Below are 25,878 nucleotides of genomic sequence, written 5' to 3'. Positions count from 1 at the left end.
GCAAATTGGCTGTGTGTTGCTAGCTACATCCCCCCCCCTCCGCAAAAAAAAAAAACCACCCTGAAAAGTGCCCCTACTCGCTGCTTACATGAGATTAAGGATGCAAGATAACGTAAGTAGGTGCATTTAAATATTTTTTTCAACCCCTTCCCAACGACAGAGCAAGCCTACGTCCTCTTCCTTCCTTCCTTCCCTCGTTCCCCATTGATCAACTGAAAAGCCACAGCACCCTCTTGTGGTCCATTTATAGTTCTCTTGGTGGGAACTGCATACTTGGTGTTAATCTACGGCCTTCCCCAAGGAGCTCAGAGTGGCATACGTGGGGCTGGCCCACTTTATCCTCACAGCAATCCTGTGAGATAATTTAGGCTGGGAGACAGAGAGGGACTCAAGGGCACCAATTGGTTAAAGCCCCCAGTTCATCCCACACTCTGCAGGGTCAGGGCCAGCCCTGATTGACTTGCTTTAGGCAGTGTCATGGGGCTGGGATAGGTGAAGGCAGAAACTGATGTCTGGTGCAGCAAGACTTTTTAAAGTGTTTGGCCCTGTATCATAAGTAATGGAGCTAAGTGGAGAGACTCAGGGTCTAGTAAGGGAACAGGAAGTACTGAGACAGGATGTCTGAGGGGGCCCCTCACTTACTGTAGCTTGCCAAGAGCAGATGGGTTGAGCACACCTACAATTGAATAGAGACCTTTCCAATAATCTGAAACCTGCAAGTGCTTAATGCTAATGAAACAGGTCCTAGTAGGAGGGAGAAGCATCTGAGTTCTGCTGCAGGTAGCAAAATATCTTGTGCCAGCACTATGCAGTGACATCAGGTATTTGGTGTGGTGAGCGCATCAGGAATTTAAATGGAGGCATGCAGACTCTGGTGCCTAACATGGAGGGCCCGAGACAGGTGCCAGTACCGGTGGGTGCTGAACCTGTTTAAGTCCCATTATGACTCACAAGGCCTCAGAACTGGAGCTTGTTTTGAACTGTAGAGCTTGGCCTTGGGCCTGGCACATATGACGTGGTAATAATGAAGAGACTTCCTGTAAGCATACAAAGAGTGCATTTGCCTCACCACTGACCACCACACATCTGACAGGGCCTCCAAGTCCTGGTTAGGCTTAAGCACAAGCACCTCTCCTTTCAGGAATTAACTACTGCGTAGAAGCCCACTTTGGACAATTATGCCAACCCTCCGAGAGAACAAGAGACCAGGGTTCTTCCCTTTTCTGTCCTTGTTTGGTAAGCTCCTCTGCCAAAGCACCACAAGCGTGATCATATTTCAGTGTGTTAAGATCCTTTACACAAATTAGGCTTCTCTCATTCTACCAAGAAAGTGCAGATTACTTGGGCTGCAATATTAAAAAAGCACTTGAGCAGCCCACTCACGTGTGTTTGGGATTTACTCCCAAGCAGATGACCGCAGCCTATATTTGGATGGAAATCCCATTGAAATCAGTAGGACTTACCTTATCCCAAACATTTCACAGGGACGCACATGTAACACCCCTCCCCCATTATACCAAAGAATACTGCCCAGTCCCTTACTACCCACTGTGGAAGGCTCTATTTTACCTGCTGTGTACAATATTAATTTACTCTGCAATCCACTGATTTGATAGGAAAAGATGGTGTTTGTTCTTTTGGTTAAGAAATATTAGTTAAGCATAATTGCCTGATATACATTAGCATATAGTGTGTGAAATGGCAGGCTGGGCATAGCAGGGTACCCACCAGTGCAATCCTATACATGTCTACTCAGAAAGAAGCCCTGTTGCGTTCAATGGGACTTACTACCAGGTAAGTGTGTATACCAACCTCCCCCAACCTGGTAGATTTGGACCACAACTCCCATCATTCACTGTGCTGACTGGGGATTAAGGGAATTGTAGTCCAAGACCATCTGGAGGGAGCCAGGTTGGGGAAGCTGGTACATAGGACTGCCGTCTTAACGTTGATGTACATGCATTTATATGGGTGAGCACAAGAGACAAAGATGCACCCACCCACTTGGGACCCCAGGGAGAGAGGTGAATCCTGACGAATGCCTACGGTAGCAACTCACACCTACAGCATTTTAACAAGGGGTTGCATCCAAAGTTAGTCCTATTTACAGTTGACCCACTGAAATGAATGGGACTTAACGTAAGACTGGCATTGGATGCAACCCAAGGCTTCTCCAACGGCAAACTGCGATAAAACAGGAACAGGGATTTTCCAGGCAACAAAAAATAGGCTCTGACCCAGGCAAACAAAGACGGTTGGCGCACTTGGGGTTACTTCTGAGTAAACACGGGTAGGCTCGAGCTCTGTAGGGACGAAATCCTATGCATGTTGGGACAGAAAAAGCCCCCGTGCTGGCTGGGGAACGCTGGGAGTCGCAGAGCTTTTCCCTCTCTGAACGCGCACAGGGCCGCGCCCGGGGGCATCTCCGTCCCAGCCCTGCCCGTGGGAGCGGCGCCCCTCTTTCTATAAGCTGCACGACAAAGAGCGCCGCCTTGCGGTTCTCTCGTCCCATTGCCCTCCCCTGTGCTTAGCAGCCTCGATCACGCGTTGCGTGCGAACACCCCCCCCCCCCCGAAAAAAGTCCTGCAAGCCCCAGAAGGGCTCGCGGCTTCTCCCCGACTCGGAACGGAGCCTGCCAGGCCGCTCGTGCCATAAAGCACCCTGGGAAGGAGAGTTTCCCGTGACTGGGCAGCCGAGGCCTCTGTCTCCCAGCATGCAGCGGGAAGGAGTGACGCAGACTGCTCCGCGCCTGCAGCGGCCGCGCTGCCGTCATTTGCGGGCGCCGCCGCGGTATCTCCGTCCGGCGGGAGCGGCGCGGCGCCGGTGGCCCGTCGCGCGGCCCTGGGAGGCGCCGGGCGGGGGGATGGCGGAGCCGGGCGGCGCATCGTCGGGCGCGGGCGGGGCCGGCGGGAGCTCCGCGGGGCCCGGAGTGGCCGACCCTGCCTCGCTGCCCCCCGGCGACGCGCAGCTCATCGCGCTGATCGTGGGGCAGCTCAAGAGCCGCGGCCTCTTCGACGCCTTCCGCAGGGACTGCCTGGCCGACGTCGACACCAAGGTAGCCGCGCGCCCCCGCGGCCGTGCTGGGGGCGCGTGACCTCCCGCCCCTCCGCGCGGTGTCCGGGGAGGCCTCAGCAGGCGCGCCCCGGGGGACCAGCCGGGCGCCGTCTGGAGGGCGCCAGGGGGCGGAGGCTGCCCTGCCCGCGCGCTGGACTTGAACATGCCTGTTGGCCTTCGTGGCGCCGCCGGAGCTGGGCGAGGTGCCCAAGCAGCACGGCACCTGTTCTGCGGTGCTGCTGTATTCCCTCCCCCGTTCAGAATTGCTAGGCAGCTCCATCCTCTGCATGTTTACTTGCAGGCAAAGCCACGGCGTTCAGGGGCCTGCAGGAAATGCAGCCTATTCAGTCCTGCTTAAAGCAGTAGGAGATGGGGCATGTTAAATTTTAGGGGCTACACTTCTTCTCCCAGGTGATGAAGTCATGTAGGTACTAGCTTTTTCTCCCTGAGCAGACCCTCCACTACCCTGGCAGAGTGCTCCACCCTTCCATTCTTCTGGCCATTTCAGCTTTTGCCCCCCCCCCCTTGCCAGAGTCTGAACTGACTGCTTGCAGAAGGCGTCCCTCCAGCTCTTTCCATCACTCTGTCCATTTTAGCTTCCTTCCCATCCTCCTCGTTTCCCTCTGGGCTCCCCTCACCTGCATGAAATTAAGCCTCAGGCTGCAGGTTCGTCACCCATGTAACCCACAACTAAGGATTTTTGCCTTGTCCTCTTCTGCAGAGACTTACTGGAAGCTTTGGATAATCATTCCAATCACCTTCATCCCTAGAAGGCTTGTAGATCTATCACAGAACTTTCTTCTAGGACTTGAACTGCAGAGCTATATGATTTGTCCTCATTAGAAGGTCTGGGGGAATCTTTCAAGATGCTGAGGAATGGCCTTAGTTTCTCTTAGCGCTAACTGGTGTGTGGTAACCAGGGGATTAAAGCTGTAATAACCTCGCAGAGGTTACTGTTACTGTACAATTAGTTTTTGTCTTATTAGGAGTGTAAATATCCTGATTTATAAGCTGAGTTATATCCTGACTTACACTGCAGTTTCCTGATTCTGCTGTTGCAGAAAACTGTTTTAACAAACCATGAGCTCTTTGAGGCCAGTTGCATAGGAGGAGGGTGTGTGCAAGCATGAGGTTGATTCTCAGTCCAATAACCTATAGCTTATTGGACTGATATCATTGGGGAAGGGCTGTAGCTCAGTGGTACAGCATCTGTTTTGCATGCCAAAGGACCCACGTTCAATCCCTGGCATCTGTAGGTAGGGTTGGGAAAGACTCCTGAATGAAACCCTGGAGAGCTGCTGCCAGTCAGTGTTGACAGTACTGGGCTAGAGTGGCCGATGGCCTGACTTGTATAAGACAGCTTCCTATATTGCATCTGAATTGGGTCATTCTCCTTTGGCATTGTCTTACAACAGCAACAACAATAATAATAATAATTAATAACCGACACCATGGTTCCAAAGGCCTCTGATTGGGTCTACATTGTTCTTCCCAAAAACATTTATGAAGGTCAATTTATTCAATAGGACAAAATCTCCATTAAACCCCTACCGTGGTTTCCTGTCCACCTGCAAATCTTGCACAGTTCCTTGTTTTTACCTTCAAAGCTCTCAATGGCTTTTCTCACTGTTATATCTTGATACATCCCTGTCTGTGAACTTAGCCAGCTCCACCATCCGAAGGTCTTCTGTTCCCTCAGAACCCTCTGCCCTTTCTCCCGTGCTGCTTCCTATGCGTGGAACTGCCTCCCAGAGCACCTGTGTGATGCCACATCTCTGCTTCCTTCAATCCCTCCTCAAAAGCTACCTTTCCCAGGGAAACTTTGGCTCAGTTTAGTCTAAGCATGTGTAACTGAAGTAACTGCGTGTTGTGGCCCTGTTCACCCCTGCCTCCAGTTCCCCCTCCTCTTCCTCAGTTTCCCCGTATTACATTTTAGATTGTAAGCTTCTTGAGATAAGGATCTGTTTTCTTCTATGCCATAAAGCACCATGCATGCTGATAGCACTAAATAATAAATATTTTCTCATCTGTGTTTCCAGAGCTCCAGTGGTGGCAAATAAAGTCATTTTGCCAGCAGAATCTGGCCAGCAGTCAACATCGTTGCCACTTAATATCTGTGTCTAGTTTGTACATAACCTCTAAAATATCCTAACTAACAGAACAACCCTAAAGTTCAATGGAATCTCATAACCAATCATAGTTTTCTTTAGAACCATGTTGGCTGGGGCATGCTGGGAGTTGTAGGACTTTTTTTCTGTCTAAACAAGCATAGGATTTCACACTAAGGGCGCAGTCCTATCGAGATAAACCTCACCCTCCAAACTCGGAGGCTGACGCCCATCCAATGCGGGTTGGGCGCAGCACAGAGGTGATCTCTCCTCCGTGCTCCACCCACCCTGCATTCTTGGCTAGATGCACGATTTGCACATCTAGCCGGGGCTTTGAAGAGGGGGTGGGAATGGGCCTGGAGACCCATAGGAGGCAGTGTACAGGGGCTTCCGTGGTCTCCTCCCCGACCCCGGGAACACCCCTTTTCACTGTCACCATGCTCTGTGTCACGAGCACGGAGAGGCAGCCACTGCAGTTCTCCCTGCACAGAGGGGGAGGGGAGTGCAGTTTCCTGGCTCAGAGCGCTGTCTACAAGGTTGGAGCCAGTAAAATGAAAATCCTGTGACCCTCTAGACAGTGTCTAGTGGCCACAGGGTTGCTCTCCCCGTCTCCTTTTCTGCATCAAGCTTTGGCAACCCCATCCAGTCATGTGCCATTGTTCCTAACCTGAAATAGTCTAATATGCTCTTTCCTGTTAGCACTACAGGTAAGGGAACCCTGCTGCCCTTTTCTCTTTCTTCCTGCCAAGTGGTTACATTTTGCTGCCTGTACCTTGTTTCAGCATACAAGAATCAGTTGCGTTTGGTCAGAATCACTTGCGAAGCTCGCCTTTGCGGAAACTCCTCCCTAAACAGAATTTGTAGTGTATCAGAAACGTATTCTTTAGGCGTAAGCTTTTGGCACAACAATTGTAAAGCACGTGCTCAGTTTTTTCCAGTTGCAGTATGCTTGCATGCATTCTAAGGCACATCATTTTCTCTTATCTGTTAAAACAACTCTAAAGAAGAATGAAACAAAGCCTCTCCAAAGTTTAATGACAGGGTAGAAAGCTGCATTTCAAGGAGATGTCATGGGGTGGGTGAGGATTTTTTGCAAGAACCCCTTCAGGCTTGTATTAACTGGACTATTTTGTTCAGCCAGCCTACCAGAATTTGAGACAGAAAGTGGACAACTTTGTGTCTACCCACCTGGATAAGCAGGAATGGAACCCGGCAATGAACAAAAACCAGCTGCGGAATGGCCTCAGGCAGAGTGTGATTCAGTAAGTAGAAGCTGCTTAAATTAAAGTGGCAAGAATGAATCATTTTTAACCCTTTGGGGTAAAATTGTAGGTTTGCACGGCATGCACCCTTAGATGTTGATGGCGTTGGTGTAGACAGGATTCCTGGTGGACTATGGCCCTTCACTGACTGAAGCGTTACTTACAGTGGATCAGTAATCAACATCGCAGCCCTGTTCGCTTGCTCTGTTCCCCCATGTGGTTAGAACTGCAGGTGTGGACATGTTGGCTGGCCCTGCTCCTTCAGTTGCGTCCCTGTGCTCAGCCCCACTGCTCTCCATGTGTAGAAGAGGGGATGTCTACAGCTGGGAGCCTGCTCTACTCAGGTAGGCTTCCCATGGACTCCAAACCTCATGGCACCTATGGAAGTACAGCAGGCTCCCCGCCAGGTGCAGAGACACGGCGGAGAGGTGGGGTCAGCTGGGGCATCCCCACTCTCCCTCACCCAACTCTAATCGCATGGGGGAATTGGATGTCCAGGAGGGCTCATGCTTCAAAGTGGGATGTGTGGCTACCGAATGGAGGGCTGCAAGCAACCCAGTTCTTTGGGCGAGGAAAGCGTATCTTATGAATTGGCAATATTTGTTTTTTTATTTGTTTTTTACTACCTCCAGCGATAGGTGTAATAGAACGATGAGCTTAATGCGGGGGTGGGGGGATATTTTTGTCCAGCAGAGTGCAGCGGTAGCACAGCTTTCTGCGTTTGGCTCCTTGAACTATTGCTGCAGCTAATCCAGTTTACTCAGCACAGCGTGTGTTCTTTGCAAATGTGTAGAGGTCGTTACCTAATTTTGTGGAAGGCCAGGCTGGCTTAGCTGTATACTCCACTATATAAAATCGATTGGACTTTAAGGGCCTTCAGTTTCTGCAGCTTTCTAATTTTGCATTAACATAGTATTTATTTACTTATTGCATTTTTAACTGCCCAGTAACCAAAGTTTTCTGGCAGCTGTACAAATTAAAAACATACAACTCAAAAGACAGTTTGAAAACCAGAGCAGCACTGTGAATAACCATCTGTAGCAGCGGGGTGCATTGTTAAATAATCTAAAAGCCTGGCAAAATAAGACTGTCATGGTTCGCCTAAAGGCTGAAAGAGAGAGAGCTAACTGAGCTTCCAGAGGAAGAGCATCCCACAGCCTTGGTGCCAGTGCAGGAAAGGCCCTGCCCAGTGTTTCTGAAAGCAAGGGGTCATAAAGCAAGGCTTTTGGTGGCAACTGTAAAGGGCAGGCAGCCTCATATGGTAGAGGACGTTCCCCCAAATCACCTGGCCACAAACCATTTAGGACTTTATATGTAGTCGGCAGCACCTTAATTTGTGCCCAGAAACAAATTGGAAGCCAGCACAGCTCACAACACTGGAGTAATATGCTCCATGAAGTGGATCCCAATCAATATCCTGGCCGCTGCATCTTGTACTAGCTGAAGTGTTTCCAAACACCTTGTAAGGACAGCTCCACATAGAGTGTGTTAGAGCATGTTGCATTAATCCAACCTAGAGGAGACCAAGGCATGTGTGACTGTGGCCATAATAGCTTTTTTTAGGAGGGGGCACAATTAGCACACTAGCTGAAGCTGTGCAAAGGCACTCCTGGCCACAGCAACCACCAGAGCATCCAGGAACAAAGCCAGGTCAAGAACCACCCCTAGAAGCGGAGTGCAGCCCCACTCTGACTAGGTTGAACACCTAGTCCCAAGTTCGCTTTCCTGCTGATTAGCAGCACCCTCTGTCTTGGCTGGGTTAAGCCTCAGTTTTTGTCCACATCCAGTCCATAACTGTGCTCAAGCCAAGGTTCAGGACTTCCTCAGCCTCTTTGGCAGTCAAGAAAAAGGAGAGGTGGTTGGCATCTGACTATTGGTGACATCAAACCCCACATCTCCTGACAACCATCCCCCAGTGGTTTCATGTAGGTATTAAAACAGCATGAGGGATAAGGCAGAACCTTTTGGGGCTCCAAGAGTTAAGCAGCAGTCCCCCAGCACCGCCTTCTGGGCCTGCCTTCCAGATCGGACTGGAATGATTGCAGAACAGTGCTTCTTTCCCCCTTACATGGCAGCTAAACTAAGAGCAGCCAGAAGGGATGGGTGGGCCAAGCAACTTGGTTATATGAAGAGGAGGAGAATGCTGGGCTAACAATAGTGACTCAGAAGTTTCTTGGATGCCTCATGCTCTCTTCCACTTATTTATTTGTATTTATACCAGATAATTGTATACAATTTTTCTTATGTTCAAAGTGATTTACATAAAAAAATTAAAATTGCAAATAAAAACAGAATAACTGATAAAAGCATAATTGGACAAAACATTACCCCACAAATTCCTCGTCCTACCACTAAAAGCTACAGCATGTAGTCATCTATTCATCTTAACTGCTCAAGGCCGTACAAACTGGATGAGTCTTACAATCCTTCTGGAATACCCTCAGGACACAGTTTCTGACCTCAATTGCAGTGAAAACCCTGCTGCATTTGTCACTATTACTCTGAGCGTGGTTGTCTGTGACTTGTCTGTATGAAATAAGTTGTGAGTGTTGTCCATATCTGTGGGCTGTGAACATGCTGGTTTGTTTATCAGAGGCAGTATGCCTCTGTATACCAGGGGCTGGGGAACATGGGTGGGAGGGTGCTGTTGCACTCATATCCTGCTTGTGGGTTTCCCATGGGCACCTGGTTGGCCACTGTGCAAACAGAATGCTGGACTAGGGGGACTTTTGGTCTGATCCAGCAGGGCTGCTTTTAAGTGTTGCTCTTGTTTGAAAAGCTGATGGCCAGAAGTTTACCATCGAAGCATTCCAGGCTGGACTTGTAAGCCAACTTCCTGTGGCTGATACATTCATAAGTCAAATTCCATCATACTCTGTTGCAAGGTAGACCTTGCTGATGAGCCATTGGGGTTGCTGCAGGAGATGGGAGCTTCTCCCTGACAAGCTCATAGCCAAATTCAAGTGGGTGTAATGAGGTGGTTGAGCCATGAAGCGGAAGTTGCTTGTGCATCGCGCTCCATCAGTTGGAGTGAGTGACTTTGCTGCAAGCAGTCAGTGGGAGATAGGCGCTCCATTTGTCATGTGCTTTTGAGCGTCTTTGCTTACTCTCTATATAGGCTCACAACATTTAATGCGCCCGCATGGTCTTGATCCCCTTCCTTTTCTCTCTCGATCTGCCTGGCTCGGAAACAAGGTGAGGAGGCCACTTGCTGCCAAGGTCTCTCTTTGCTTGCCTTTGATCATCCTTTGGGTGCTGAAATGTGCCCACATCAGTGCTGCCCAAAGTGCAAGGAGACCCCCGCCCCTGTGGAGAGCCAGCCCACCACAGTGGCAGGATTAAAGCATGGGTTCACATTGCATGCAGCTGCCATCTCAGCACGAGGCACAGGGCACAAACTGCGGGCATTGGAAGGGTATCAGAGCAGATCTGACCCCTGAAAGAATCCCGATCTTTCTGAAGTGCCCACATAGCTTCCAAACGACGTGTGCTGTTAGTTTTCTGCCCAGGCAGGGTCATGTTAGGCTTGCAGCTGCTCTCCCAAATGCTGGGCAGCGTCTCTTGTGTTTACCTCCCCTGGCCAGTTGCAGACATGACTTAACCTCACCAGACAGCCGATGCCCTGCTCTCTTGATCCAGTGCAGCCTTGGAGCAATAAGTCACGTCTTGCTTTCTGACACACTGTTCCCCAAAGAGCTTTTTTGTCATGTGCTGCTCATGTTTGTTTTTGTTTGTCTTGCAAAAAAAAGTGTCCGTGTGTCTAGACTGGCAGATGCAGGTCCTGGAGTGAAGGCCGCCTTTCTGCTTTCTCACTGCGAGTGTGCCAGCCAAAAAGATCGCCTCTTCTCTCCTTCCACCAGTCTCCTCCATTGTGCGTGTTTTTCCCCCTGTTTGTGCCAGGGCACATTTTATTTGTTGCTTTGTGTGCCGCAAACACCCTGCCATGACTTCTGCCTAGTGTACCTATTAAGGGATTGGGTGACCAGATGTCTGCTGTTGAATTCTTCAGGGCCCCTAGAAGGTGGCAGGTTCAAAACCTCCCAGTTTACTTTGTGATGGGTGGAATGCCTCCCTCTGCCAAAACTACCCAAGAGAGCCGTTGTTCACATCGTGTTAACACTAATAGCAGCTGACATGGCTATGGAGAGCTCCCTGTGGGGGCAGGAGGGGAGGGGGAGGGGTTGGAGAAGCTGAATGACTCTTTTGTCTCTTCCTCAGGTCGGGGATGCTGGAAGCCGGAGTGGACAGAATTATTTCTCAGGTGGTGGATCCAAAACTAAACCACATCTTCAGGCCGCAGATAGAGAAAGCAATTCATGATTTCCTGGCTGCGCAGAAGAAAGAGGAATCAATGCCAGCTCCTCCCCCAGAGCCTGAGGGTCCAGATCCGCCCGCTCCGTCGCAGGATGCCTCGTAAGGTCTGGTATGGCTGTACCTCCCCCCCCCACACACACACACCCTTTGCATGCACTTGTAACTCTTTTGTGTCATCACCTTTGCAAGGAATGTAAACTGCACTCGCCAAAAGGCTGGAACGTGGTATTCAGTGCTGGGCCAGTGCCACGATCACTGCCAGAGGAAAGTACAAGCTGTGATCTTGCAGATCCAAAGGCCTCCTTAACTGAGTGCTTCTGCCATTAGAAACCTAGTTATATTCTGCTTTGCTTTCTTCATTTACAGCAAATCACTTTGGTGACAGGCTAGGGCACTGGCTTGATTCTTGAGTACCTGCTCAAGTGCAGAAGAGCAAAGGAGATGAGAAGGGTGCCAGCCCAGAAGTTATGCAAGCAGAGGCTGGTTCTAGCACTCTGTAAAACCTGGGCAGAGGAGTCTTGGCAAAATAAAGAGTATGGCATCGATTCATTTGCAGAGCTGTGCTACTTCGGTTGCCCTCCTGATGTGTTTAACTACAACTCCCATCATTCCTGGCTGGGAATGATGGGAATTGCAGTCAAACACATCAAGAGGTTGCCAGCTTAGGGAAGGCTGCATCGGAGTGGAATCTTATTGATGTACAGCTGCTGACCAGGCGGCCAGTGGCTTTCCTTTATTCCAAGATCCTTTACTTCTGAGCATTCTGCAAGAACCAAGAAGGATGTTTCCCTTTCTGGGTTAGTAGATCATGACCACTGCTGACTGTATTCTGCATACAAAACTCAACATTCTAAATCAGTGGATTACAATCTGTATTGTATTGCTTTCTATCCTCTCTTGGTCATGGTAGGGATTCTGGTACTGTGTGCCATCCTATCCTTTCGGGTGTGCACCCCCACCTGAAGCCCGACATGATGCCAGGAACAGAGCAGGTGACTTGCCTTGTCCTAGAAGCCCACCAGCAGGTGTCCCTTCCCACTTGGCTTGCTACCCTGTAAGTAAGCAGGCAGCAAATGGACAGGCTGGCACCAAGGAACAAAAGAAAGTTGGCTCCTTGTGCAGGGGTCCAGAAATGGCAAGAGAAGGGTAGGGGCTTATCTCTGACATCGTGCTTTAAGTGCCTGACATGTCCCCACCTTTCTCTAGGCTTGGAAGAAGTTGGGGGAGTCTCCTGAACATCCCACCGTGCATTGGTGAGAGTCTGAAGCAGGGAACGTTGCTGCTTCTAAGTCTCTCCAAAGCTCAGCACAATGTTGGGGCTGAGACTCCGCCCCTCAGTGCTGACCACCGATTTGGGCTTGCTACCAAGGAGAGAGGCAACGTGTGAACCCTTGCCCTCGTGGCAATACTGGGAGTCCATCTGTGCCCTGTTCGCACTGCAGAGCGGCACATCGGATCAAGCTGTAGACAAACTCAACAATTAGGTTTAAGTTGGATTCAAGGCCCTTTCTCTCCCCGCCCCCACTGCTGCTCCCCCAAGCTGCTGACCTTCATAACGTGGCTCTGCTGTGTTTAGTGGGCTCCATTTTTGTCTAATCACATGAAATTCCCAAAAGGTAGCGAGGTCTTGAAACCGATGCAAGTCATTTTGTAACCAATCAGCAGTTGTGCTTTAACACTTACATTAAGTCTGATCTTTGTCTCTTCGTTTTTTCAGTGCATTTCTGACTTTAAGGTGGCTGCAATTGCAAAACCCAGGCTGAGTCTGATTGGCAGTGGGCTACATACCTACAGGCATGCAGTTTGTCAGCTAATATCAACCGCGATGGAGGGCGAGTGTTGGCAAAAGTCATGAGGGGTCTCTACGTGGTGTGGAGGGATAGGCTAAACGTGCACAGTGTATTGCTATGGGCAGAAGTAGCATCTGTTCTTGCTAATTGTGTCTTTGGGGGTGGGTTGCCTCTTCTGAGCGACCATTAGGGGGGAAAGGGGGATTCTGGTGTGATATTAGTGACGTTGGTGGTGTTTGGGATATAGCAATAGAAATAAGGGCCTTCAGGGCATGCTTGGTTTCCTGGGTGGCCGCTGTCTCCATCGGAAAGCCTTCTGGAGGGGCTTGGACAAGGGCACCTTCAGTGTACAAGCATGAAGCTGATCATTTACCAGCAAAGGATCACTGAGCACTAGATGCTCACTCAAATTCCATAATAACTCACGCACAGTGCCTGTCCAACACAACGGCAAGAACTGTTCCTCGTTGGCTTTCCAGGAGTATGCAGAGACTGGCCTCTGTCAAATTTCTGGAAATGGCGTCTGATACACTTCGCAGCTCGGCTCACTTCTCAGGCTGATCGAGGAAGTGGGTGCGAAACGAGGCTTTTTCTGTGGGCCTTGAAATAGGAGGAAGTTCTCTTGTCCGTGAGATTCTTCAGGTGCTTGTTAGAAGCTGCTTAGAGAGTCTCACAAGCTCTCAGGCATTTGTGCTCAAGGATTTGGCTAGCAAATATCCAGACTTTTTAAAATAATAAAAAAATCAAAAAGCTTTAGTTGTGTGAGAATTTTTTTCCTGTAATACAGCTGTTCTCATCCCAAAGGACTGGTGTGTGTGCATAGTGATATCCATTGAAAGATACTGTTCATTATCAGTTTCTGAGGAGACTTTACAGGGTAGAAAGCTTCAAAAATCAGCTTCTTGACATCTGAATTCCTGTTTTGACCATGTTGCGCCTCCTTAAAACAGTCTCTTCACTCTACTTACAACGGTGCACTCTTCATATTGCCCTGCATGGAAAGCCAAACATGCGTATTTCCACAGCTTTTGCAGTCGGAGAAAGGATCACACCTATTCTCTTCAGTGGAAAAAGAAACCCTTGGGTATATGCCTAGAACAGGAGGTGGCAAGATGACGCCCAGCAAGACCCCTTGCTCACTACCACCCCTTGCTCACTCACCACTGCCACTTCTCCCTACTTCCGCAGCCAGGAAACAGGAAGTCAGCAGTGGCACAGCAGCGACGGAGGCGGCAGGGAAGGAAGGAAGCAGCAGCACAGAAGCAGCAGCGAGTGGGCTTGTGGGTGGGCAAGAGGCGAAAGAAGCCAGCCAGTGGCGGTGGCAGGGGAGAGGAAATGGCCGGTGGGATGAGGAAGAGGAGGTGAGTGTGGCAGCAGGGAGGGAGGCGGAGGAGAGGTGCTTGCCCCGCAGAGCAGATTGCCGTTGCATCGGAGCAGACTGGTGGAAGCCCGTGAGCCTAAGCCTCCTTCGTGTAGTGCCAAACCATGGTGTTAGAGCTGAACAATGTCTAAATGTTAACAAGTATATGATTCTTACTGTTGATTAAGTATTTGTAACGCTTGACCTTAAGTCAGCATTTTTCCATGATTTCCATATAAAATGTCGTATTTAACTCTGACTACAGCTTTAGTTTAAGAATATGTGTAGACTTCTATTCATTTTAAACTAGGTTCTTTTCTTTTAAAAAATGCTTGTTATAATAGAAGCATAATAAACCTGAATTAACTTTGTAAAATATTATTTTACTGTTGCCCAGGTGCATACAAATGGGCGCAAAGTGTATCTCTGATATCTCGCTCAGTTGCATGAATTGCGTGCTGTGTGCTCTTGGCCAACTCTTGCCAAGTTGCAAAATGCCCCAGTAATCTGCCAGTCTCTCTTGCAGGTATTCAGTAATTGGGCCCAATTGCTGAATGTAATATTCAAATCCTGGAGCCCAGCCTCTTCCCTATCCCTCCCAAGTCTTTTTTCCCCCCTGCCCCTGGATGGTCCCACTTCTTTCTCATTTTCACCTCTTGCCTGTTCATAGCCATGGCTGAAACCTTTGGAAATCTTGTGGAGACTTCTGCCACCTCCCGGTAGCAATCTGCTTCCTGTGCCATTTTTGGCTTTGGGAATGTCTCTTTTATTAAGGTGGTGTGGAAAAGTTTTGAAGTGTGCTAGGAAGATGGTTGTGGTCACTGAGTTCACGCAGTGTCCTGATACACGTCTGTTGATGTACCTTGGCTTTGTACCTGGACTTTCTCAGGTCCATCTTGGTGTAGGCAGAGCCAGTGCTATTGAAGGATATACATGGCTTAAGAGGGGGAGATAGCTTGTGGCCCTCAAGATGTTGGACTGCAACTCCCATCATCCCTCAACATTGGCTCTGCTGGCTAGTGCTGATGAGAGCTGCAGTCCTACGAGTTGCCCATCCCTGGCTTAAAAGATGGGAGAAAATTGGAGCAAGGTCATAGGAAGTTGCCTTCAACCAAGTGGGACCATTGGTCCATCCAGCTCAGAATTGTGTGCACTGATTGGCAGAGGCTCTCTGGGGTCTTTTCCAGCCCTACCTGGAGATGGCCTGTTAATCGTTAATACCCACACAAACATTTTGGATATTTACTTCAGCTCTTAATGGGCAAGATGAGATCATCTAAAAATTTTGACACTGCATAGCATTATCTCTGATAATGAGTCTGAAGCAGGGAACGTTGCTGCTTCTAAGTCTCTCCAAAGCTCAGCACAATGTTGGGGCTGAGACTCCGCCCCTCAGTGCTGACCACCGATTTGGGCTTGCTACCAAGGAGAGAGGCAACGTGTGAACCCTTGCCCTCGTGGCAATACTGAGAGTCCATCTGTGCCCTGTTCGCACTGCAGAGCGGCACATCGGATCAAGCTGTAGACAAACTCAACAATTAGGTTTAAGTTGGATTCAAGGCCTTTTCTCTCCCCGCCCCCACTGCTGCTCCCCCAAGCTGCTGACCTTCATAACGTGGCTCTGCTGTGTTTAGTGGGCTCCATTTTTGTCTAATCACATGAAATTCCCAAAAGGTAGCGAGGTCTTGAAACCGATGCAAGACATTTTGTAACCAATCAGCAGTTGTGCTTTAACACTTACATTAAGTCTGATCTTTGTCTCTTCGTTTTTTCAGTGCATTTCTGACTTTAAGGTGGCTGCAATTGCAAAACCCAGGCTGAGTCTGATTGGCAGTGGGCTACATACCTCCCCATATCTGCTGAATGCTAGTCAGGTTTCCCAAATTTTCCTTCCGTGCTGTGAGCCAAGAGAAGAGCTGAATGGGGGAAGAGGATCATATATGATCGGACCTAATCCATCTTGAGCAGTTCCTACTTCTGCCTGGTTCCTCTTGATGCCGTATTCTCCTTGTTTCTGCTGCCCTGCTCTATTGGTTTTCAGCTGTCAGTCTGCCTCACACTGCGTGGCTCACTCAAGTGCAGTCTCTTAATGTGTTACGGGATATTCATGGGGTGTGTTGGGACAGACCATGCTGCCTATAACTTCAGATGGTGCCAATGTAAATGAGCTTTAAGACGCAGCCAGTTGAAAACAACAACATGACTCCTGTCTGGGTAAGGTGGTACTAATGTGCTAGTTCAGATTACCTTGTAGCAGGATTACATATAGGTTGATTCTTTGACAAACACCTAAATATGTAGGAGGTCTCATGATGTGCATGGATGGCATGCTTTTAACTTTAAGCATATTTACTTGGAAGCAAGACACATTGGTTTCAGTTGGACTTCCAAGTAAGTGTGCTTAGAATAACTGTATACATCAGCCTTCCCCAATCTGGTGTCCTCCACAAGTTTTAGACTACAGTTCCCAGTATTCCTGACCATTTGCCATCCTGGCTGGGGCTGATGGGAGTTGGTCCAAAAAATCTGGAGGGTACCAGGTTGGAGAAGGTTGGTTTACATTATATTTCTGGAGCAGAAGGCAAATACTGACTGAGGAAGTGAAGCCGTAACAGAGAAGGTTGCCAGTTCCGTGTGCATCTCTGACATTCTCCTGGATTTTCCTCTTTTCACCTTGCAGTTCAGGAATGGGAAGGGTTCCTCCCACTCCTCGGTACTTCCTGGGCAGCTGGTGAAACAACCATTTGTCTGGTTGGCTTTTAGCAGTGACCTAAATTTAAGAGAACGAATGGTGTGAGCACTGCAACTTGTCTGCTTAGAAGAAGGAGTCTTATCAAAAGTGTAATTCAAGAAGTAATTGGCTGCTTTCCTTGGAAAAGGTGTCTGAGGAACAGACAGATGTATTAAGAAGACGTGGCTCACAGGATCAAACCGGCCTTTTTCTTCCCAGAATATTTCATACGTTCTAATTGAAACGGTTCCCATCTCTTCGAGCAGTCATTTAATACCTTGAATGTGGTCACTTGGAAGAGTGCGCCTTTAATAGGTCGCAGGAAATTGCTGCATTTTTTCATTTGATACGTTCATAATGTGAATGGGCTTAAAAGATTTTCTGCCTTCTCAGCTTTCTCCTATCCTGGCTATATGTATTAATCTGCCGAGTCACAGGAGACCAGCTGTGATTTATTTATTTATTTATTAACAGCCAAGGACTGGATATTGCATTTTTGAAAACCAGCATAATTCCTTCAGTGGGCTGATCTATACACAAAAGAAGTTAAAAGACTTGTGGGTTTTGTTAGCCATAGATTTTGCTGGAAATTTCTAAGTAAATCAGACAGAAAATGCAATTTCATTAAAATGGGGTCTTTCCTTCTCCATTATTCTTCTGATGGGGAAGGTCCTTTGCCTCTTTTATTCTCCATATGTTAAATATGCCCAATGATGGCGATATTGGCTGTGGAAACATTAAATATTTAATGTACTTTTACATCCTCAAATGATCTCTGCTATTATCCATTTGCGGGGCTTAAATACTTTTTTCTTTCAAGGAAGGAATGAGGTGAAAGATGTCCTCCACCCTTTATTGTTATAATACACTCAAATTAATCTGACTGGCGGAACATACCAAGTTATTAAGGTATTTAATCATTTGACTTAGCTAGTGTCCTTAATTTGAGTTGTTTCTCACAAAAAAGCATAGAGGCAGATAACACTCATGGATGCAGGTGCCAGTAGTTTGTAATGTGAGACTAACCACACCATTGTGTAGGGGCTTATGGTCTGATATACATGTCTGGAAGCAGGACTTGGCTTTTAGGCATAAAAAGTAAACTTGCAAAGCAACTCTTGGGTTGTTGTTTTTAAAAACAGTTTCGTCATACAAAAATGTGGCGCAGATATGTGCAAGAAGCAACCATCAGAATGAATGAGATTTCAGGAGAAGATGGTGAACAGCACAAAGATGCTCTGTTTTAGATCATATTTATATACATAGCCACTGGGAAGCAAAATGGGAACTGGAATTTTGCACCAACAGCCAGGGATTCCGGAATTTGGGATAGATTACGTTGATGGGGCAACTACAAAAACAATGTAATTCTTAATGCTTCCCTTAAACTCTTCCCATTATGTTGAAACACCGTACCATGAAACAGTGCAGCAGGTAGATTGAGATGTACTAGTAAATCTGTGTCACCTGTAGTAGATGAGCCAGGATTTCTGAACCTCAAAGTGGCAGCCCTCTCCCACTCACTTGTCTTTTAATGATACACAGCTTGGAGGCAGGGCAATGGTACCTCATCTGAAATCTGCTACTAGAAGCAACTGTTGCCATTGCATCAGGATCATCATTGCTTTATTTGTATGCTGCATTTACATGTGTAAAGCGGTGTACAGCAACATCAGAGAAATGTACGCAAGTACAGCAACATTTCCAGTTAAAATGGCAAGTCTTAAACAAAATTTGAATATTCATAAAAAGAGGTTAAACATCTCACAGTAACTAGACGCGAAGATTAAACACTCCAGCAATAATTCCTACCAAGGCCTAACAAAAAAATACAAAATAATAATTGAAATAGCAGGGGAAATAATACTTCTCATCTAAAGCTAAATGTTACAAAACCTAGACAAGACCCCACCCTGATGATCTCTAGGTGCCCTTGGCAGCAGGAGTGGCCTTTGTAGCTGGAGTCAGCCAAGGCCTCACCCTCCCAAGCCAGGTGGAAGTGAGCCAGAGAGAGGAACAGGGGTCAGGAGTTGTAGGACTCACAGTTATGAGAACTGCTTCAGGATAAGGCTGCCCTGCGTAGGGGAAGGATATTGTGTATTGGACTAGGTTTAGCACTAGTGTACAGCGCTAAGAATAATTCTTTAAAACCTAGCACCTTTTGTCCTCCTTAAAAGCCCTTCTATAAACATGTGCTGACTCTGTTGCAACACCGGCACATTCTATCAGCCCGCAGTGGGTCACGCTTTGGTCAAGGGTGTCACAGTGATAGCTAGTGGGTTATGCTAATTAACTTTCTCCAGCTGGTTCTCCTGGCAAGCACATGGCCTTAAGAAATGAGTCAGCTGCACTCCAAGCAGTCAACCCACATTTTTGTGGCTTTCTTGCTGAGCTGGGTATCCAGACATTGGTAGTTCTTACAGTGCATGTCTCCTAGCTGTTTCAGGTGCCAGTGAATTTGAGGTGACTCTCCCTGGAGGCTATTTCCATTGTCTGCTGTACCTGCCCAGCTCACTGCAGCTGACTGTGGTTCCTCAAATGCAGCAGTTAACTCGAAGGCCAGCCAAAGATGAAAAAGAGCAAATGTGAAGCACAGAAAAGCCAAAGGAGCTTTAAAAATGCAAATGCTGGAAGGAAAGGTTCACATTGGCTCAGGATCCCAATACCTCAAGGGCCACCTCTCCTTGTATGAACCTACCTAGTCCCCGAGGTTGGCTTCAGGGGCCCTTCTCTGTGTGGCCCCTTCAAGAAAAGCTACATGCAGGGTGGGCCCTACCATTAGGCGGAGTGAGACGGTTGCCTCAGGCAGCAGATGCTGGGAGGTGGCAACAAGGTATTGGAGGAGAAACCTATGGGACATGTGGTATACCCTACGCCCCCTAAGCTAGTCTGCTGCCTTCAGGTGTGGTTGAGGATGCTGTCCCATTGCCAGTTGTTCAACTGCCAGTCCAGTCAACCTTTGTACATGGTATGGGAGGGGATGCCATCTTGTCCTTTGACTCCAGCACCAAAATGTCATGGGCCAGCCCTGGCTCCATCGGTGGCAGTTTATGTACAGGCCTTTTCTGTGGTAGCCCCACATTTATGGCATGCTTTCCCAGCACCAGCACTGTCAGCATTTTGACACCAGGCAAAGACATACTTATTTTCCCAGGCATTTGGACATTAGTGTAATTGTTGTGGGCTGCTTTTGTGCTCCTCATTCCAGGCTGTGTGTGGAGGAAGATTCTGGGTATTCTGCATGAACACTTTTTGAATTGTTTTTAGATCATGGTTTTATGGTATTTATTTTTATATTGTGCTGATTTTGGTTTATATAGATGTTGGTTTTTTTCTGTTATATTAATTATGGATTTCTGTATTTGTGTGTAAGTTGCTTTGAGACTGCTTTTAATAGTGGGAAGTGATGCATAAATATAATTATAGTAGTAGTTAACTGTAAATACTGAGGGTGAGCCCTAGAACACCACCCACACTACTCTGTGGCTGTGCATTGGAGGAGAAGATTGCTAGTGCTGATCAAGTTGTCTTTCGGAGAAACTTGCCCACCATTATGGATCTTAACAGTGAGGATTGCCTGACAGAATGTAAAAGGCAGTCCAGAGTTCCCCCGAACGCAGTTTGGAAGCTACTGCAGTAGAATATTTCATGAGTAGCCTTCCAAAGGGCTCGTGTGAGCACCTGCAGTTGAGAGCTTGATGCCTGCAGTGGTCATTCATTTTATCTTTTGGAGAGAAAGCCATGAGCAAGACCAGTCAGATATCTAGGTGGAGCGGAGGCTATAGACAACTGCCTCGGGTCATGTGTAAGCTTTCAAACAGCTGTGATGCGGTTTCCCACTCATTTGAACTCATCCTGTTTTGTGGAATGTGAGTTAATATGGTGCACTATCCTCTATGAGAGGGGTGGGGAACGTGGGGCCCGCCAGATGTTATTGGACTCCAGCTCCCATCAGCCTCAGCTAGCATGGCCAATGGTCAGGGATGAAGGTAGTTGCAGTCCAGCAACATCTGGAGGTCCACAGGTTCCATAAACATGCTCTACAGCAGAGGTGAGCAGAAGGTAGATCAATAGATGTTCAGGACTTCAACTCCCAGAAGCCCCTGCCAGCATGGCCAATGGTTAGGAATGCTGAGAGTTGAAATCCAAAACATCTGGAGATCTCCCTTCTGCCCATCCCTGCTCTGTGGGGTTTATGTTTCCTTCTACACATGGAAGAGACACTTTCACAGTAGGAAAGGGGAGTTTCCATTTTTTGTAGTCAGGAACGAGTATGGAGGCAGCTTATCTCTCGCTTTCCCCCTTACTGACATTTCAGGCTTTGCTTCTGAAGAGACTCCCTCGCTGTTGTTGAAACGACCATGTCCTGTGCCTTTTTCCTGTAAGGGAGAACACCTTCCAGTGACGTGTCCTCAATTGCGAAGCTTAAGGAATTGCTGTAGTCAGAAGCAGCTGTACTACAACCAGCCATAAGAGGGAGATAAGATATCACTGGATTTTCCCTCGTCCATGATTCCATCCTGTTCATATACCTGCCTGCATTAATTCTTCAAGCAGCTGACACATACACTGTTCTAGTGAAAGGACTCAGGATGAGCTGCATTAAAGAGGGATTAACTTTAAATCCTGAATGTGTGATGACAGATATGAGTACAGCCTGATTTAGCCATATAGGATAAGAGACACTCCAGTCATCCGGATGTTTGGATCAAAAGGAGTGCTGTTTATAGATGGGTCTGCTGCCATAGTGGGTCTCATACATCTGGCCTGCAGGTCAAATCTGGCCCATCTGGGGTTCCAATCTGTCCCAGATGCCCCCCCTTTCCCCTGCCCCCCCTTTCCCCTGACCACCCATTCATTGATGGGTTTCTCAGCTTTTCTATGGGCTTTTCCCATTCTAAAAGGATGAAATGCCTGTCCTAAGACTACATTACTGGTTAGCAGGAGCTTTAAGCTAAAACGGGGCCAACCCCCTTTGCCTCTGGTGTGGACCCCTTTGCCTTGAACCCCACCCACCCGCCCCCGGAATGCTGCCCCCAAGTTCTTCTCCGAAATTGAATTTGGCCCTTGGACTGAAAGAGGCTTAATATCCCTGCCAAAGTGTTTCATGTGGGACCTGGAAGTCATCTGGCTACCAAAGAAGGTAGGAGAGCTAGGGATTCCATGTTGTATGTAAGCAAACACACCTGTACATACAGAGGAAGCTGCTGTATCACATTATTTACACTATAGCTAGATGGAGGAGCGGGTCCATGCGAGTGGGGAGAGATTCGACTTAACCTTGCAGATCATCCTCTTCCATTCTCTATGTACCTAAACAGGCTGTAGTTCTATGTTCATTTACTTGGAGGGGAGTAAGTCCCATTGAACTCAATGGGTCTTCTGAGTACAGACGTATAAGGTTACACTGCACATTTCCCAAATACATTTTGCTGCCTGGGGCAAAGGCCAAGATGGCATCCCCTTCCCCTCCATGTAAAAAAGCCAGCTGGACTGGCAGTTGACTCTGTATTCGTTACTGATAATGGGACAGCCTCCACCACCACACTTGAAGGCAGTGTGCTAGCTTAGGGGGCGCGGGACAGGCTGCATGGCCCACAGCTCCCTCCCCCCAAAGCTTGCTGCTGCCCTTCCCAGCATTTGCTGCCTGAGGCAACTGCCTCACTCTGCCTCATGGTAGGGCTGGCCCTGCTCAAATTCACTACTCCCTTCTACTAAATCCAAACCGTTTATGTTGCTGCAAAAAATCAATGTAACCCATTGGAGACTTCCCAAGGTTTTAGAGGTCCATGTTGTCACCTCTGCCTCTATGAATATATGACTATATTCTATGAATATAATGAGAAATTGTATTCTGCAACAGCTCCTGGTATGACACAAGAACCACCTGTAGTTTAAGAACACAGTTCCTAAAACACAAGGTGGAACCAGCATGCAGCAGTGATACTCTGATGGTTCTATGTTATTTCTAGAATCTTGGAGTGCTGTTATCAAGGCAGTTGTTCAGTAGTCATGCCATGTGGTTTAACAGCACTCTGGGAAGTTCCATCACTGTAAAGGTCTAGACCTTTACATTGATTTGTAATTGAACTATTTGTTCAATTTCTGTTAGAAAATGGATGCTGTAGCAGTCGTCAATATTTGTTGTAAATGTACCTAAGAATTGTGCTTCTCCAGAATAAGTAAAAGCTACAAAAACATTAATTACACAGTTAAGGCCAGGGGAGTTCCACTGATTTGGTTCCCAGTTACAGAAGTATGATAAAGTCTCCTACTGCTTATCTTATGTAGGATTTGAGGTATTCGCCCCAGTGAATAAATGCAATGTGTTTATATACATATTTACTAAGTACAGAGCATGCTACTAAGAACTGTTGCAATCCTATACCTACTTGTCTGGGAGAAAGTCCCATTAAACTCAGTGGGACCTGCTTCTGACTAGGCATTTATAGGATTGTGCAGGTAGCCTCTCTATACTGGTGCTTCAGCTATGGAACTCTGCCTAGGAAAGGTCTCTTTGATGGGTTTGTTTGCCATGCCGTGATGACCTTTCCATTCTTTTCCAACAAGCACTTGGCCTGCTGAGCAAAGATTTTCCTAATCACCTCCTGGAAAAATGAGTTTTTCAGTTATGTTTATCTGTCACACTCCTGCCTTTTTCGACTTAATTGTTTTTGTGATGTTTGATTTTGGAATTTATTGCGAGCTGGCTTGAGGGTTTTTTTAATGGAAAGGCCATTAAATATATTAATAAACTGGTGATAGAAAGTGAGATGATGATGATGATTAGAAATTTTAGTCTCCTTTCTCTTTAAAAAGACTCAACCTGACTTAACAACAAAATTATTAAAACATACAAAATATAAAATAGCTAAAAACAATTTCCATTAAGAAAGTCCCAAATCACCAGCATCCCAAAAGAAGAAGTTGTCCAATCAGCAAGAGAGGATGGAGCTAAAACGAAATAAGCACCTTCTGCACCATCATCCAAAATATAACAGTCTAAGGCCCAAGGTGCGCGCACACCACACACCACCAGTGGGCTCTGCCACCTGGCTTGCCCTGGGCTCTTGCCTCTACCTGAAGTCCAGAATTTTTGATTGTGAAAGTTGGCAAGTTTGGCTGTGGGTGTACATCTGATCCTCCCAGATAAATGCAACGTGGATGGTACCCTAGGACTTCTCAGCAGCACTGAAGAAATTCTGTATGGAAACCCTAACAGGAAGGGAGAATGAGAGGATATGAGGAGCAAAAAGAAAGAAGGAAAGGATGGAAGGAACTCTTTTATCGTGTCCTGTCACTGGATTTCAAAAGGAGTTCACTAAACAATGGGCATAACTGCTGCAATCCGCACACAGGATCTGACTCAATCCTAGACTCATTCCTCCCACCTGCCTTGTCTGATGGCAATTGTCGTCATCTATATTTTAATATTCTGGCAATATATTTGCTGCAGTGAATGGCTAAAATCTGATTAATGTACAGATGTGAATTATTTACAATCTGAAACAAATATTGTGACATATCCAAAATCTCACAGAGATGCAGGGTAATGTTTACAGTCATATAAATATTATTCTTGTCATTCCCTAGTGTATGTCCAAAAAGTGGACATTTCTCAAAGCAATTCAGGGTAGTTTACACTGTCCCCTCTCCCCTTTATCGTAACAACTGTATGAGGTAAGCTATATTCACAGGTAATGACTGGCCCATGGTCATGCTTCACAGTTGAACAGGGACTTGAACCCAGGTCTCCCCAGTCCAACTCTGTAGCCATTACCCCACACTGGCTGGATTTGCCACCTCTGGGCTTCCACATGTAGTAAACTCCTCACGACTGGATAGAAGGATGTCAAATTGATCCCTTGCCTCCCAAGCTGTGATTGACCAAGCCGTCCTGTGAGGGCTTCTGCCCTAAAAGGCGGCCTGCATGTATTTTGAATAAATAAAAATGTAAAAGGTTGTCCATGTGTTTGCTGCCATTACTCCATAGAATAAGGCTCGCAGCCGAGAGCAGCATGTGGGCAATACTTCACAACTGCCTGAGGGGCAGGACGTTTTGGGGGACTGAGGCCTACGGTGGGTTTCCCCTGAACCCAGCACAACCCTTGCAGTGACTGGTTCAAATGCAGCCGGGTTGGGGCAGGGGGCTGAATCATACTGCCTTCATACAAATCTCTGGTGCAACCACACTTGGCATACTGTGTGCACTTCTGGTCACCACACCTAAAAAAGGATATTGTAGAATTAGGGAAAAGTGCAGAAAAGGGCAACTAAAATGATCAAGGGTCTGGAGCAATTCTCCTATGAGGGAAGGTTACAACAGCTGGGATTGTTTAGCTTAGAGAAAAAGCAAGCGGGTGGAGACTTGATAGAGGTGTACAAAATTATGTGTGGTGTGGAGAAAGCAGACATGTTTCTCCCTCTCTCAAAATACTGGGGGGGGGGGGTTCAGCGCAGATAAAAGGAAGTACTTCGTCACTCAGTGCATAGTTGAACTATGGAATTCACTACCACAAGATGTAGTGAAGGCCACCAATTTGGATGGCTTTAAAAGGGGGTTACACAAATTCATGGAGGACAAGGCTATCAATGCCTACTAGGCCTGATGGCTCTATGCTATCTCCAGTGTCAGAGGCAGTATCCCTATGTACACCAGTTGCTGGGGGACATGGGTGGGAGGGTGCTGTTGCACTTGTGTCCTGCTTGTGTGTTTCCCACTCAGCCACCCTTGCTCTCTGAACCAGTCACTGTGAGCTTCACTGGATCTTTGAGGAAGCACACTCTGAAGTGATAGGTTCAGGGGCTGAGGTTGCCTGAGCAGGCTTGGGCAGTGTTGGTGTGCAAACCACTCACCAGCAGTTTAGTCAAGGCTTCAAGAAAGCACACCCTGTGGCATGTAGGGTTGCCTGGTGTCCTCTTTTACAGACAGTCCTCCATTTGACTGTATCCTCTATTTGAAGGGCTGTCTGGTCCAAGTCTGGTTTAAAGACCAGAACCATAACAGAGGAGAGCAGGGAGGGGCCTTGAAGTTGCCCATCAACAGGTAGCACCTGGACAGCAGACTGAGCAGGCACATGGGTCACCTGGTCACAGTCTTCCTCACTATGGTAAAGTGTCTTTCATTTCTACATAATTAATACTTATTAGTTCTTACTTTGCACTTATACATATAAACTTGCATTGCAAATGCTATGCAAATTGGTGTCCTCCTTTTTTTGGTGATGCGTAAGTGGCCACCTTAGTGAGTCCTCTGAAC

General features: G+C 47.4%; 1 protein-coding gene across 4 annotated transcripts; it reads left to right on the top strand.

The window, feature by feature from the left end:
- The first annotated feature begins 2,771 nt into the window (after positions 1-2,771).
- BOD1 (biorientation of chromosomes in cell division 1) lies at positions 2,772-13,280 on the top strand. Of its 4 annotated transcripts, none has more exons than XM_084838704.1 (4): positions 2,772-3,055; positions 6,300-6,424; positions 10,643-10,842; positions 12,456-13,280. In XM_084838704.1, exons 1-3 carry the CDS (start codon positions 2,864-2,866, stop codon positions 10,839-10,841), a joined length of 516 nt encoding a protein of 171 aa, XP_084694830.1. In that variant the 5' UTR covers positions 2,772-2,863; the 3' UTR covers position 10,842; positions 12,456-13,280. The 4 variants fall into 4 exon arrangements, with proteins under 4 accessions (XP_084694830.1, XP_084694831.1, XP_084694833.1 ...); XM_084838705.1 differs by having other exon boundaries at positions 2,790-3,055; positions 11,945-13,280; XM_084838707.1 differs by having other exon boundaries at positions 2,790-3,055; positions 10,643-10,847.
- Positions 13,281-25,878: the final 12,598 nt, after the last annotated feature.

Source organism: Heloderma suspectum, chromosome 2, assembly GCF_057233095.1.
Source record: "Heloderma suspectum isolate Gila_16-S chromosome 2, 16-S_ref, whole genome shotgun sequence".
NCBI lineage: Eukaryota > Metazoa > Chordata > Lepidosauria > Squamata > Helodermatidae > Heloderma > Heloderma suspectum.
Note: the sequence above shows the minus strand (reverse complement) of the source record. Positions and strands in the feature narration are given on the sequence as shown.